This window comes from Acanthopagrus latus, chromosome 23 (assembly GCF_904848185.1).
Source record: "Acanthopagrus latus isolate v.2019 chromosome 23, fAcaLat1.1, whole genome shotgun sequence".
Taxonomy (NCBI): domain Eukaryota; kingdom Metazoa; phylum Chordata; class Actinopteri; order Spariformes; family Sparidae; genus Acanthopagrus; species Acanthopagrus latus.
Window position 1 is genome coordinate 12,959,257 of NC_051061.1, and position 12,908 is coordinate 12,972,164.

The window sequence follows — 12,908 nt, forward strand, 5'->3', positions numbered from 1 at the left end:
TTTTTGTAGGTGATGGAGCAATCTAGGAAATGGGGTGAGAAATGCAGAGGACACGTTTGCTGAAATGAAAGCAGGCAATACTACTGCTACTAGTGCGACTGTGTGCCACCTCTTAAGAGGCTTAATATTTATTTTGTGTTTTGTGTATATACTCCCAAAAAAATAACGCAACACATTAATTTGATCTCTGTTTCTATTCATGCACATGCACATACAAATATCCCTAACTCATTTTGAATAGTGTTCTAATCACTGATGGAATGTTCTTCACTAGGATTTTGAGGTATTTGTACTTTCTTCTACTTTATACTTCCACTCCACGACGTCAAATGTTGCACTTTTTACTCCACTAGATGCATTTAATAACTTTAGTTATAGTAAGCTGCTTTGCAGATTGCAAACAGCATCAGACTGGCTGTGACAATCAGAAAAATACTGTAAGATTAACTTTTATCCCAGAAGAACATTTAATATCAGATACTTGGAGACTTTTACTCAAGTACTATACATGGGTGACTTTCCGTACACAATTAAGATGAATTTAAAACAGTATAACAATATAATATAAATAAAGTACTATACATGTTCATTAAAGAAATGAATGAGTGCATGATTTCACTTGTAATACAGTACTTTTTTTTTTCCATTTCTGAAGTTATTGTATGCAGTGCCCTTGTGAAGTGAATCCTCTAATGCTGCTGTCCCACCCAGTGTAATATCGTCCCTCCTTCATCCACAGGGCTCCACTTTTCCTCTGTGCAGCTCGCTGTGGGCGGGTCTTCTGGTGCTGTCGCTCAGATTCTAGTCCAATCAGAGGCTCTATGGTGTGTATCCCCACGCCCCCTTCCACGTCGACCTGCACTCTCGCCATATTTTCAATCGTGTGAATCCCGCAGCCCGGTTTGCCACTAAGTTGAGAAGAGGACGCATTCCCGCAGGGGCAGCTTTTGGTGTGAAACGATCCACTCTTGACGAAAAAAAAGAGGGACACCTGTGTTAGCTTCCTAGCTGTGTCTGTTATTTTCAACCTGCAACGATGAACATCTTCAGGCTGTTAGGGGACCTCTCTCATCTGGCTGCTATCATCATCCTGCTACTCAAAATATGGAAAAGCAGGTCGTGTGCAGGTGAGAGCTAGCTGTAACATTCCTTACACTGTGATTTCCCAAACGCTAATGGTGAACTTTGCCTGTCTTAAATTGCTGCTATTGCCGTTTATCTAAGCTAGCTAACGTTAGCTACATGCTAATGCTTCCTACTCATTCATTTGAATGAAAGGCTAATGGCGTTAGCAGTCAGTAGGCAAACCACAAACTGCCATCAGCACCGATTACACTCCTACACTACTGCTATATTCACTAACATATATGGTTAAACACTGAAATTAGAGGCAATATTATCCAAATATAGTATAGTGTCAGATTACTTTGTACTGATAGCTGGTGTGAGTCAACTGTGTTAGCTAAACTAAAGGTGAGGGAGTTTGTGGTCATTTAAATGGTTAATGTTTAGTAAAATAAATAGGCAAATTAATAAAACTGTCATATATTTTGAATCATATTTCGGGGGCACCATTCTCCACAGCTTCACATGTTGATCTGGTTTCTTTCCACATCGCCCATCCATGCACTCCCGCTCTGCTAATTTGTGGGTTGGTGCTCGATTTTTTTGGTCTGGCCTCTGACGTGGCGTTCTAGAAGACGCTACGGAAGTAGCTAACCTGCTGTAATAGTTGACTTTTGTCACGCATGTTTGAGTTTCTCTCACTCTTTTAAGCGTGTGTCATGTATTGATAGTCAACAGCAGCTTCAGCCACACAGATTGCAGTGATTTCTGGGGCCACAGCGGTGGATCCTACTCGGGTTATCATGAGGGAGAGGTGCTGTGATTAGCTCACAGAGCCGGAGTTGTGACTGGAGGTTCAAAGTTGAATAAGGTTATATTAGGTCAAGCGAAGAGATTGTAATGTTTACGTATGGTATAGGTTAACGTGATTACCCGTAGTTGTAGCCAAATCTTCTGTTTATGCCTCATTTGCCTTAAAGTGTTTTACAATTTGCACATCATTCTCTGTCCCTTGATTTTGATATAAAGGAGAAGCTTTGCAAGCTTTTTCAGGACAAACAGACATGCAATAGATTATTGAGTAGAATGACAGAACAACAGTAAAGTTACACTAAAGAGAGACACAATGACTGTTTAAGATAAATAAAATGCATTCATTTTTGATGAATATGCATCAAAAAAGATACTTACATTTGAGTTTGCTGCCAGCCAAAACCTCTTCTTGTGTCTAATGCCCTGGAAAGAGCACATACTACGTATTGCAGAGCATGCCATTCGAACCGAGGAGGGGAAATAAGGGACAGAGATGCTAAGAGTGGATGGAGGACTATTTTGGTCAGATGCACCCAAAAATCTATCAAGTGCATCTAAATGTAGGATCAGGGCGTGCTTATACTTTACTCACATGCAGGGGGCAAGAGACAATCCCAGCATGAACTGGTGAGAACCAGGGAAACACTTTGTACAGTTTGCCAGTCTGTTTCTGCCTGTAATTGTATTTCCAAGATAATGTTGTATGAGGCTCTGGTTGACCCAGAGACAAGCCTATACACACTTCATGCCCTGTGATGTCAAATGCACTGTCTGATTTCAAGATAATGAATTAATTTCCAAGCACTTCAGATGCTTTTGTGCCTGTCAACCTGAGGGGTCATCGGTTTCTGCATATAAAACATATTTGTATCTGCTCAATTTGTATTTTTATTTGGATCAGCATGAACTTGTTCTCACTCATAGATAGCAGCCATCTAAATCTGCCAGACTGTTATCATGATCCTTGCAGGGAAATCAACACAAATGTTGGAAAAAAAAGGCCTATTTCGCCATGTAAAAGAAAGTGTGAAAAAACCTTTGTTTGGATCTGCACCAAAAGTTAATGGGGTCTGTTCTGGGGAGGGAGCCACCCCCCAGTCAAGTTTCATGGAAATCAATTCAGTAGTTTTTATTTAATCCTGCTGACAAGCCAACTGAAAGGGGTGAAAACCTCCTTGCGGGAGGTAAACAGCTAATATTGACTGCAAATTAGGGCCATTAATGTAATTAAAGTCCAAAGGGGAGAAAACATACTTTGACTGGGCTTTATGATTGCTGATGTTGAAGTTACATATCCCACATGTTTCCAGTAGATGTCACTGCTCAATACAGAGCAGCATTGTGACTCATGTTTGTCCAAATGACCTGTGAAGCTCCTCTGAAGCTGCTGACGGCGAGCCTCAACCTAAATTGCAAATCTGATTACTTTTCCTAAAGGTATCTCCGGAAAGAGCCAAATCCTGTTTGCCATAGTGTTCACCACGCGCTACCTGGATCTGCTCTCCTCGTTCATCTCCCTCTATAACACAAGCATGAAGGTAAGACACCAGTTAAGCCTCAGCTCTCGTACTGGTCCCACATTTCTCCTTGGCGCAGTAAATGATGAGCTGTTCATTGCTGTTTACCCAGGTGATCTACATCGGATGTGCCTATGCCACAGTCTACCTGATCTACATGAAGTTCAGGGCCACCTATGACGGCAACCATGACAGTTTCAGAGTGGAGTTCCTCGTCGTTCCTGTCGGAGGTCTCGCTGTTCTCATCAACCACGACTTTTCTTTCCTGGAGGTGGGTTCGGCGTCCTGTTTTTTCGCCAAAGCGTGACATAAAACATTGATAATGAACTGAGAATTCCCATTCCTGCACATTTAAACTTAAATCTGTCCATCTACAGATCCTGTGGACATTCTCCATCTACCTGGAGTCAGTTGCAATCCTGCCTCAGCTCTTCATGATCAGCAAGACAGGCGAGGCGGAGACAATCACCACCCACTACCTGTTCTGCCTGGGCCTGTATCGGGCCCTCTATCTCTTCAACTGGATCTGGCGTTACTACTTTGAAGGCTTCTTTGACATGATCGCCATTGTGGCTGGAGTGGTCCAGACCGTCCTCTACTGCGACTTCTTCTACCTTTATGTCACTAAAGGTGGGTTTACTCTAAAATGCGTTATGGCAAGCACGAAATTAGGCAAATAAAACAAAGAAATGTTATCTTTATCTAACACTCAAGTGTGTATGCGTGATGAGAGTGTTATCTGTGATGTGAATCATTCCTCCAGTCCACACCAGCCCTGAATCCATCCGTTCCTAGAGTAACTGTGATAAAAGAGAGAGGGGATAAAAACTACAGTCTTTATTCACTGCTAAAACCTGATTCTAAAGTTCAGCTATAGCTAATGTGAGGCTTTAGCAGTGATTTTCATGAAAGAATTGATTATTTTCTACAGTCACAGTCATATTAGTGCAGATTTCTCTCTCAATGCCGTCCCTCCAAAGTAGCTCAGCAAGGAAAAGCTCTCCAAGGAAATACACAAAGGAGATTATGTGCTAAAAAGACTGTATCAAAGATGACGACTTCATAACATTTTTTCACCCTGAAACCACCGTACACTGAGGATTTTGTTCCATTCCATATAGTCATATTATGAAATAAATGTGCACATGAGAACTCAAGACAGTTGTGTGTTGTGATAGCCCAGCTAATTTTCTTTAATTAGGCTTTGTTTTGTAGTATCAATATAAGGTGGGAGGAAGTTTCTTCTTCCTGATATTTATTGGCATTAAACAAGTCAGCATGAACAGTTAAGTGTTGGCTTTCGGACTGAAAGGGTGAGATGAGGAAAGATGGCGTGCAAGTAAACGTGAGACTGATGGAGCTCAGAACAGTGCATCAAGTCTTTCTGGTCATAAATCTATGTAGTCAAACTTTGAATGATTAGAATTTATACGGACCTAGAATATGATGGAAGTATATAGTGGCCATTTCTATGCTCAACTATGTCATGTAAACTGGCTCACTCATTTGGAGTTGATACCATTTGTCACACAGATAGGGTGCATTTTTGACCACTCAAGAATTGAAAAGAACATTATTGTCTGTTCTGGAAACTGCCAAGAAACCTCCTTATTGTCAACTTACCGAGAGAAGTCATATGTCCTCTGAATTTTCTAGGTCTGTAGTTTGTGTTTAAAAAGTTTCATGAGGCCGTGATTAACCTTGAGGTCACAATAGGTAATTTTATACAGTCAGGACATGTTTCAAAATGATGGTCTCATTACAATGAAACTGCTACTATAGAGACTAACATCATCAAACATGAATACACAAGAGTACACAAGAGCCACAAGATTTCAGTTTTCCAGTCACACCCTGTTTATTTTATTCCGAGATTGTTTAGGGACCCTGGTGAGCAGAAATAGTAAAAAAAAAAAAAAAAAAAACCCTCCTTTTTAAAACTCCAAAGTAATTTCCCCTGTAAAAAGGAGACTCAGTTGTATCCAAAGAACCTGACCGGATTTGCACCAATGGATGCCTTAAATTGTCTAGTTTCACATGATTCCACTAACTTCACACTTGAATAAATGAGTGTAACTGGGATGTCAGCTGAGATCGCCAACAGCCTTTCGGGTCTCTGAGGGTTTTAATTCCCGTAGCTTCATAGTTCCTGGAAGTATGTTGTGTAAAACCACTGGGAGGTGGTTTTAAGGACAAATCTTTTTACCAAGTAATACATCTACAGAGCTAGTAAAAACATTCAGGATACAAGTATCGCTTTTCATTAAAAACATGATTGCGAAATAATGAATTTTCAGGTCCAAAATGATTACTCACTTGATTTCTCACCCCCTCAGTGTTGAAAGGCAAGAAGCTGAGCCTGCCGGCGTAAAACGTTGAGGAGACGGCGACTCCCAGCAGACTCAGGGGGTGTAGAGATGACATCATGGAATCTCGTGACCTACAGCAAAAAGATGCCTGAGACAGAGAGCCAACTACCGGGGGAAAAAAACACTAGTCTTCTTGATGATTGCTGATGGAACTGGTAAATGCCAACAAACACCAGAGCTGAACAAAGATCGAGCCAGGTCAACCTTTGGATTTCTGTGTTCAGCGTCTTGCCTTAAACTTCTTTTTCATTGCTGTTCAACTAGGAGAAAAGGCTTCTTTTTTTTTTTCCTACATGTGAGGTGTATTTGCTTATTTTTTATTTTTTTTTTATAATGTCACAAATAGGGTCGACTCTGAGAAGTACCTTGTTTGGCTTGGTAATGAAATGCACAAATGTACAGTCTTATTAAAGAGTGAGCTAAAGAGTAATGTATCCGAGTGCCTGAAGAGGATTATGTCTGCTTTCTCACAGTCTGTTTTCTTTTCTTTTCTTTCTTTTTTTTTTTTAAACTTTTTCTTTTAGATAAGTGTACACATATACTGTAATACACGTACTCTCTCTTGGAGTCATTTAAGGAGGCCAACAACAAGCGCTTCACGCCAACATGCGCGTCCATTTTGTAAAAGCATTGCTTTCTAGAATTGCTCTAAACAACATTTTAAGAGGTTACTCTCATTTTAAAAAATCAGAACTTTTTTTTTTTTAGTTAGCAGGGTTCACAGGAGATAAAGATAAAGATCAACCCATAAGATAAATAAACCATGTAAATGCCAGCAGTCTTTGTCATATATGTCAGTATTTTCAAAAGGTTTCCATTTAAATTTGACATTAATTTTTCATGTGTTTATTCACTTGTATGAAGAACCTAAAATGCACCGATTGTTCTCCAGCTTTAATATAGATTTCGTACAATCTTAAAAACAATGTTACATCACACGTGGATGTAGATAGAGCACAAAGTCTGTTTCTGCTTTCGCTGCACGCCAAGTAACACAAAAACTCATGAGCACCTCCCAGCAGTGACTCGTCTGTTTGTCAGAGTAAAGCAATAATGGACGACTGAACGATGATCGCGCCTCTCGCGCTGGGACAGAGAAGTGTGCAGATATCTGGCGGGAGGATCATCCGGCACTTTTTGACTGGTTGTGATATTTCAAATAAATGTTGGCTGTGTGTTTGGGGTGTGAAGAGTTAAAAAACAGATCTGACAGTGGCGCTGCTCGATAATTGAGGAGGAGCGGTCACGATGTTCAGTGGGTGCATTTTTTTAAAATTAAATTTAAAGCTCTATTGTTAACTTCAACCTTTTCAAATTTAGTTATTGCTAAAGGATTATTTCAGCTCTGTCCTTTTTATTTTTATTTTTATTTTTTTGCATGATATCACCTCCATTAAAGATTTTATGAGAATCACCTTCTTGTGTTGTTGTTTCATTCTTGAAAACACACAAGCGTGTATGTTAGCTGTGCCTTGGATATGTGCTGTAAGCTGTTAGTTGGCCGCCAAAGATTTCACACAATTTCATTGAAAGACAGGTGGTAGTAATCTGCCAAGAAGCGCGTTTATATGTCTGTCAGAAGGAACATTAGCTAGCAAGTTAGCCTGCATGCAACTATCAGGATTTTGAGAGCTTGAAAACATCTTGGCTTTGCAAATGTTTAAAGGCGAGAAGACATTTTTCATTAAGGTGTACCGGTGCATGATTTAGGTGCGGCCAGTGATCCAGGGTGCATTTAAATCACAACACATGCAACAGGAAGTTCTAGATTTAAAAGTGCTGACTGTAACATGGAAATGTTCAGACACGTGCATTTTTTTTAGGGGGTGTGCACGTGTGACCGAGATGGTTGCGCCCCGGAGCCTTGATTTATCGTGTTCGTTTTGAGCAGTAGCAAAGCACTCGGCTACATTTACATGAAATCAAATGAGGCATGCAAACTCTTAAGTGTGTGTTGCTATCAAGGCATGAACACGTGTACCGTCTAGTTTACAGACACCATCCCGCCCGAAGAAGCCTCGTCTTTGACACAAACAACAGTAAAAAGGGTCATAATGAAACACAACCACACATATACACAACATAACGCTTGCTTAGGAGCTCAATTCATCCCAGAAAAGATTACTTCTGCCCACTCACAAGCTAAATACACATTGAGTATATATACTCTACAGTCCCTGACAAAAGTGTTGTCGCTTATCCAAGTTGTTGGAACCACAAACAACAAAACTTGATGTAGTTGATCCGTTGGAATCAGAGTGGCTTATATTAAAGGCAAAGGCCTCTAGATTATACTTATTATACCACAGTAAAGTCGTGTGTCATTCATTGAGTTTTATCATTTAATTAGAACAGAAAGGTCAGATTTGCTTGGACAAAATTCTTGCCGTGTCTTTAAATGATTCAACCAATCACAGATTAGAGCTCCACCTGTGACAAACACTGTAATTAACACATTCCCAGGTGTGTATAAAAAGAACCCCCAGCGCACCAGACCTTCATGTGAAGTCCAACCTGACCTCTGACAACATGCCAAAGATTCAGCCACAGACCAAAGTGCTGATCATCAGCAGCCTGAAGACCAAGTCTGCTGCCGAGGTGGCAGACATGTTCAATGAATCCAAACGTCAAGCGGAGAGGATTAAAAAAAAAACAGCATTAAACAGAAGACAATGTAAGAATCGTGTTGCATTTGCCAAGGTCCACAGCTTGTGGAAAGGATGGACAGTGGAAAAGTGGCAGAAGACTTTTTTTTTTTTTTTTTTTGATGAATCATCCATTGAACTGCATTCCCATTACCACAAATACTGCAGAAGACCTGTTGGAACCTGCAGGGATCCAAGATTCATCCAGAAAACCGTCAAGTTTGGTGGTGGTAAAATCATGGTTGGGGTTACATCCAGCATGTGGATGTGCGAGAGATCTGTAAAGTGGATGGCAACATCAACAGCCTGAAGTATCAAATTCTTGCTGCCCATTACACCACCAGAGAGGGCAAATTCTTCTGCAGGATGGCGCTCCTTCTCATACTTCAGCCTCCACATCAAAATTCCCGAAAGTGAAGGTCAAGGTGCTCCAGGATTGGCCAGCCCAGTCACCAGACATAAACATTATTGAGCATGTCTGGGGTAAGATGGAGGAGGAGGCTTGGAAGGTGAAACCAACGAATCTCGTTGAACTCTGGGAGTCCTGCATGACTGCTTTCTTTGCAGTTCCAGATGACTTCATCGGTAAGTTATTTGAGTCACTGCTGAGTGGTATGGATGCAGTCCTCCAAACTCATGGAGTCTTACACAATATTATTTTTCCCAAGGCACCATGACTTTATCATCTGATGTTACTATAGCATGTTTGTGTATTCAAAATAAAGTATAATTTCTACCGGACATTATTTTTGTATGCGACAAGGCTTTTGTCCAAACATAATCTGACCTTTCTGTCCTAATTAAATGGTGAAACTCAGTGACACACAACTTTTATTTTGGTATAATAAACATAATCTAGAGGCCTTTGCCTTTCATATGAGCCATTTCTGATTCCAACTGATCAACTAATAGTCAAGTCATTTGTTGTTCCTACAACTTGGATAAATGACAAGACTTTTGTCAGGGACTGTATATGGGTGGATCATTTCATACATTTTATATAGTCAAGGCCAGTGCACTTCAACTCTGAACAAAAAGACAAACAGCACATACATGCATGTTCAAGCTGATGAGAATTTATTCAAGGCTGCACCACAAATGTAAAGTAACAGCAAATACAAACAAGTAACAGTTATATTGTAGTGCAATTAGGCTTGTGTAGACGTACACAAAGAGGATGGTGCACATGGCTCCATTGGATAAAGCACACAAGTCAACATTTTCCTTTAAGCTGCTGTTTTAAAAAACTTGTTCAGTTAGAACATTTACCAATAAGACGAAAATAAGTTAACTTCATGAATATTAAGGCTGTTGAAAGGTAAGTTGAACCAAACTTTGGCTGCTGAAGGTGTTTTATACTAATTGCATTTTACCTTGTATAAAAAAGATACAGTGAATGTCAGGGAGTCCTTGTGCTTAGAAAATGTGTTACAGCTGCAGGACGACATGCAGTACATTCAACGGTCCTCTTGAGTCGTATCCATCAAGCGTCAGGAGTTCAGGAGTGCTGATTTGAGGCCTCAGTGCTTTAGAGCCGACGAGCAGAGGAAGAATCGAGCTACTCCTCCTCTTTCTGTGGCTTTGACGTTTCACTCTGCATCTCTTGGACTTTGCCTCGCTGGGGAAGAAGAAAAGGAACAATGTCACTGATTTTAATATGACTGAGTGTGATATATACTGTATATATGACCATTTTAGAGCAGAGGATGAGTATCAGGTACAGGATGATGTCCTCGTGTCTCGTTTTGTCCACAACCCAAAGTTACTCCGTTTACTGTCATAGAAGAGTAAAGAAACCAGAAAATATCTAATATTTAAGAAGCTGGAAGCAGATCATTAACTTTTAACTCAAACCGATTAATTGATTATGAAAACAGATGCCGATTAATTCATTAGTTGACACCCAATTATTAGTTTCAGCTTACTTTCTACTACTTCGTTTTAAATATATCAATTTTCTGACTCTTTTGGAGGCAAATAGTATTAAATGATCCTTTTTAACTCCACTACATTTGATAACTTCAGTCACTAGATATTTTGCAGATTGCTGCATCAGAGCCAAAGCGGCACATTTTAAAATGTATTTATTTTTATCGGCTACCAGGAAAAACAAGTAAAACACTGATTACGATGATCAGAAAAAAATGCTGATGTAGATCTGGACCGGATAATATACATAAATACACGCATGTACAATCCTACTTGTGTAAAACTTATCGTGTTCAAATATTACTTTGGCATAAGTGAAGGTCGCCCCTATAAATAATACTTGAGTAAAAGTCTTAATGTATCTGATATCAAATGTATTTAACTATCAAAAGAACTATTATACTCCAACAAAACTTAACAGAATGGACCCAATTAAAGATGATCGATGTTAGAAATTAAACGGCACATTCATGCACACAGAATGGGAATGTCTCAGGGTTTCTCCCTTGTGTCCCTTGAGGAACATTCTGGACGTCTGGGACAAAACTGTAGAGCTGAAATTAAGTAAATCTGCATTTGGAATATTAAAGACTGCGCTCGGGTGATTCTTCGGTGTTAGAGGGAGCCTCAGACTCCTACACCGAATATGTGATGGGTGAAAATGAGGGAAAATGTATCATGTGAAAAGACGCGAGGAAGGCTGAGCTGTAAAAATGACATGGTCGATGAACAATGGGACAACTTCAGTGGATATATGTCCAGAGGGGAACAATTTGTCTTGTGAAGAAACGGATGGTCTGGTGCAGAGCATTTGTAGTTGATGCCATGAGCTGATGCCCACCAGGTTATTGTGACTGAATAGCTGCCGTCCTTTGCATGTCTGTCTGTTGTTGGTTTGATGTTGGACACTCTTGTTAAAGCGAAGCAGAAATACAATAACACATTTAAAATTATGTTTGGCAGATGATTTTTAAATAAATTAATTAAAGACTGCACTATTTTGTATCAAGTGCACCATTTGCTTCCATTATAAAAGGGGCAGAAAATAGAAATAGACAACTTACAGTACCTCAAATTTGTACTTGTTACGCTCAGTCGCTGCATGCATGGAGCCTAAATATACATATGATTTACTTCTACATTTGATACTTATTCCCAGAAAACTACTTTTAATACTCAAGTTCATTTAATATCTGACACTCTGTTTGGTCACTGTCAAAAAACACAAGTGACTAAAAAGAGATTAGTTTGGTCTAAAATGGTAATATATCACACAAAAAAAGGGCCAAGTGTGCTTAATCAAAAACTCTGGCGCTACAGTAAAATAACTCTTCTCCAGCACATTACCTTTGTCAGATGGGGGTAATAGGATTTGAGGATGTTGGAGGCGATGATATAAAACACGTTGAAGATGAATGAAACCATGACAGAGAAGAAGGCGATGCCGGAGAGCACGCACAGCAGACTCACCCCTCCTACGAACAACAGGACCGCTGACAGAAACAGAGAAATCATTTGAGGAATAAAAAGCACTGCCAGGTAGAGCGTCATATTAAACGCCATGGACAGGATCACACCTACCGTCAAAGAAAACAAAGCCCACTGCAGACACTGTGATGGTCACAAGAGCAAAAGCGAGGAAGAGTCCAACGGGCACTGCTGCCATGGCGACGAACAGCATCACTGCGAGGGCCAGGACAGGGTGGCTGCTCAGGTACTGCCCAATCCTTGTGTTCATCAGCTGTGACACCTGGGAGGAAGACGAAGATGCGGCTGACATGCAAAACTCTGATTTCCTGGTAGAGAAAGGCAAGGAGACGTTACCCTGGGGTCATCATGAACTCGGTCCAACAGGGTGTTCCAGCTTCCCCACAGCTGCTGAAACTCTGTCACATCACTGTTGCTGCTGTGATCCATCATCCACGCATCTGACGAGACTGAAGACAACAAGGGAAAACAATCACACAAGGCTTCGATCCAACAATGTACAGCTGATATATACAGACTGTTGGCTGTAACAGAAGACTTTAGTTCACTGTGTTGGCAGCTGTTCTGTGCATGACCTCCCCCCAAAACACTTCTGGGAAACCAAGTAACAAAATTAAAAGAAGTACAAACCTGATCACTGTAGTAAAGCTGCCAGCTCACAACACATGAAACTGTGTCCTGACGTCGCCTCAGACGTCTCCAACAGAGAGCAACACACCCTTGTTTAAATACACACCCTCTTCCTCATTTTTCCTCCTCCTCCTTCTTCCTCTTCTGGACTGCTCATCAGAAAAGGCCTGTTGGTGCTGTGACTGCCATCTACTGTTCACCACATGGACTGAAGGTTCACTTTTACAAACATCTGTGAGCAGTGTTTTTTTTGTGTAATCATCATATTCATGTGACAGATTCTTTAAATTATTGGGGAATGCGTCTACTTAAAAATATTCCTTATTTCACTCTAATTAAAATGAAAATGGCAAGATCGAGTGTATCCTCTATATTTCCTGTGTGATAAGTGTGCGACTGTTTTATGAACTTCTGAAAACTCAAATTTGGATACTTTCCTCAAAAAAAAACAA

The 12,908-nt window shown here is 40.3% G+C and overlaps 2 protein-coding genes across 2 annotated transcripts; one reads left to right on the forward strand and one right to left on the reverse strand.

Annotated features, from left to right (window-relative positions):
* Positions 1–825: 825 nt before the first annotated feature.
* Positions 826–7,178, forward strand: LOC119014590 (ER lumen protein-retaining receptor 2-like). The gene is made up of 5 exons (XM_037089905.1): positions 826–1,127; positions 3,316–3,416; positions 3,508–3,666; positions 3,773–4,025; positions 5,732–7,178. Exons 1-5 carry the CDS (start codon positions 1,037–1,039, stop codon positions 5,764–5,766), a joined length of 639 nt encoding a protein of 212 aa, XP_036945800.1. The 5' UTR covers positions 826–1,036; the 3' UTR covers positions 5,767–7,178.
* A 2,287-nt stretch (positions 7,179–9,465) lies between these two features.
* Positions 9,466–12,630, reverse strand: LOC119013237 (lipid droplet assembly factor 1-like). The gene is made up of 5 exons (XM_037087564.1): positions 12,457–12,630; positions 12,163–12,275; positions 11,920–12,088; positions 11,686–11,831; positions 9,466–10,027 (listed from the first exon to the last, which is right to left on the reverse strand). The coding sequence occupies exons 2-5, from the start codon at positions 12,256–12,258 to the stop codon at positions 9,968–9,970; spliced, it is 471 nt and encodes a 156-aa protein (XP_036943459.1). The 5' UTR covers positions 12,259–12,275; positions 12,457–12,630; the 3' UTR covers positions 9,466–9,967.
* Between the last annotated feature and the right edge of the window lie 278 nt (positions 12,631–12,908).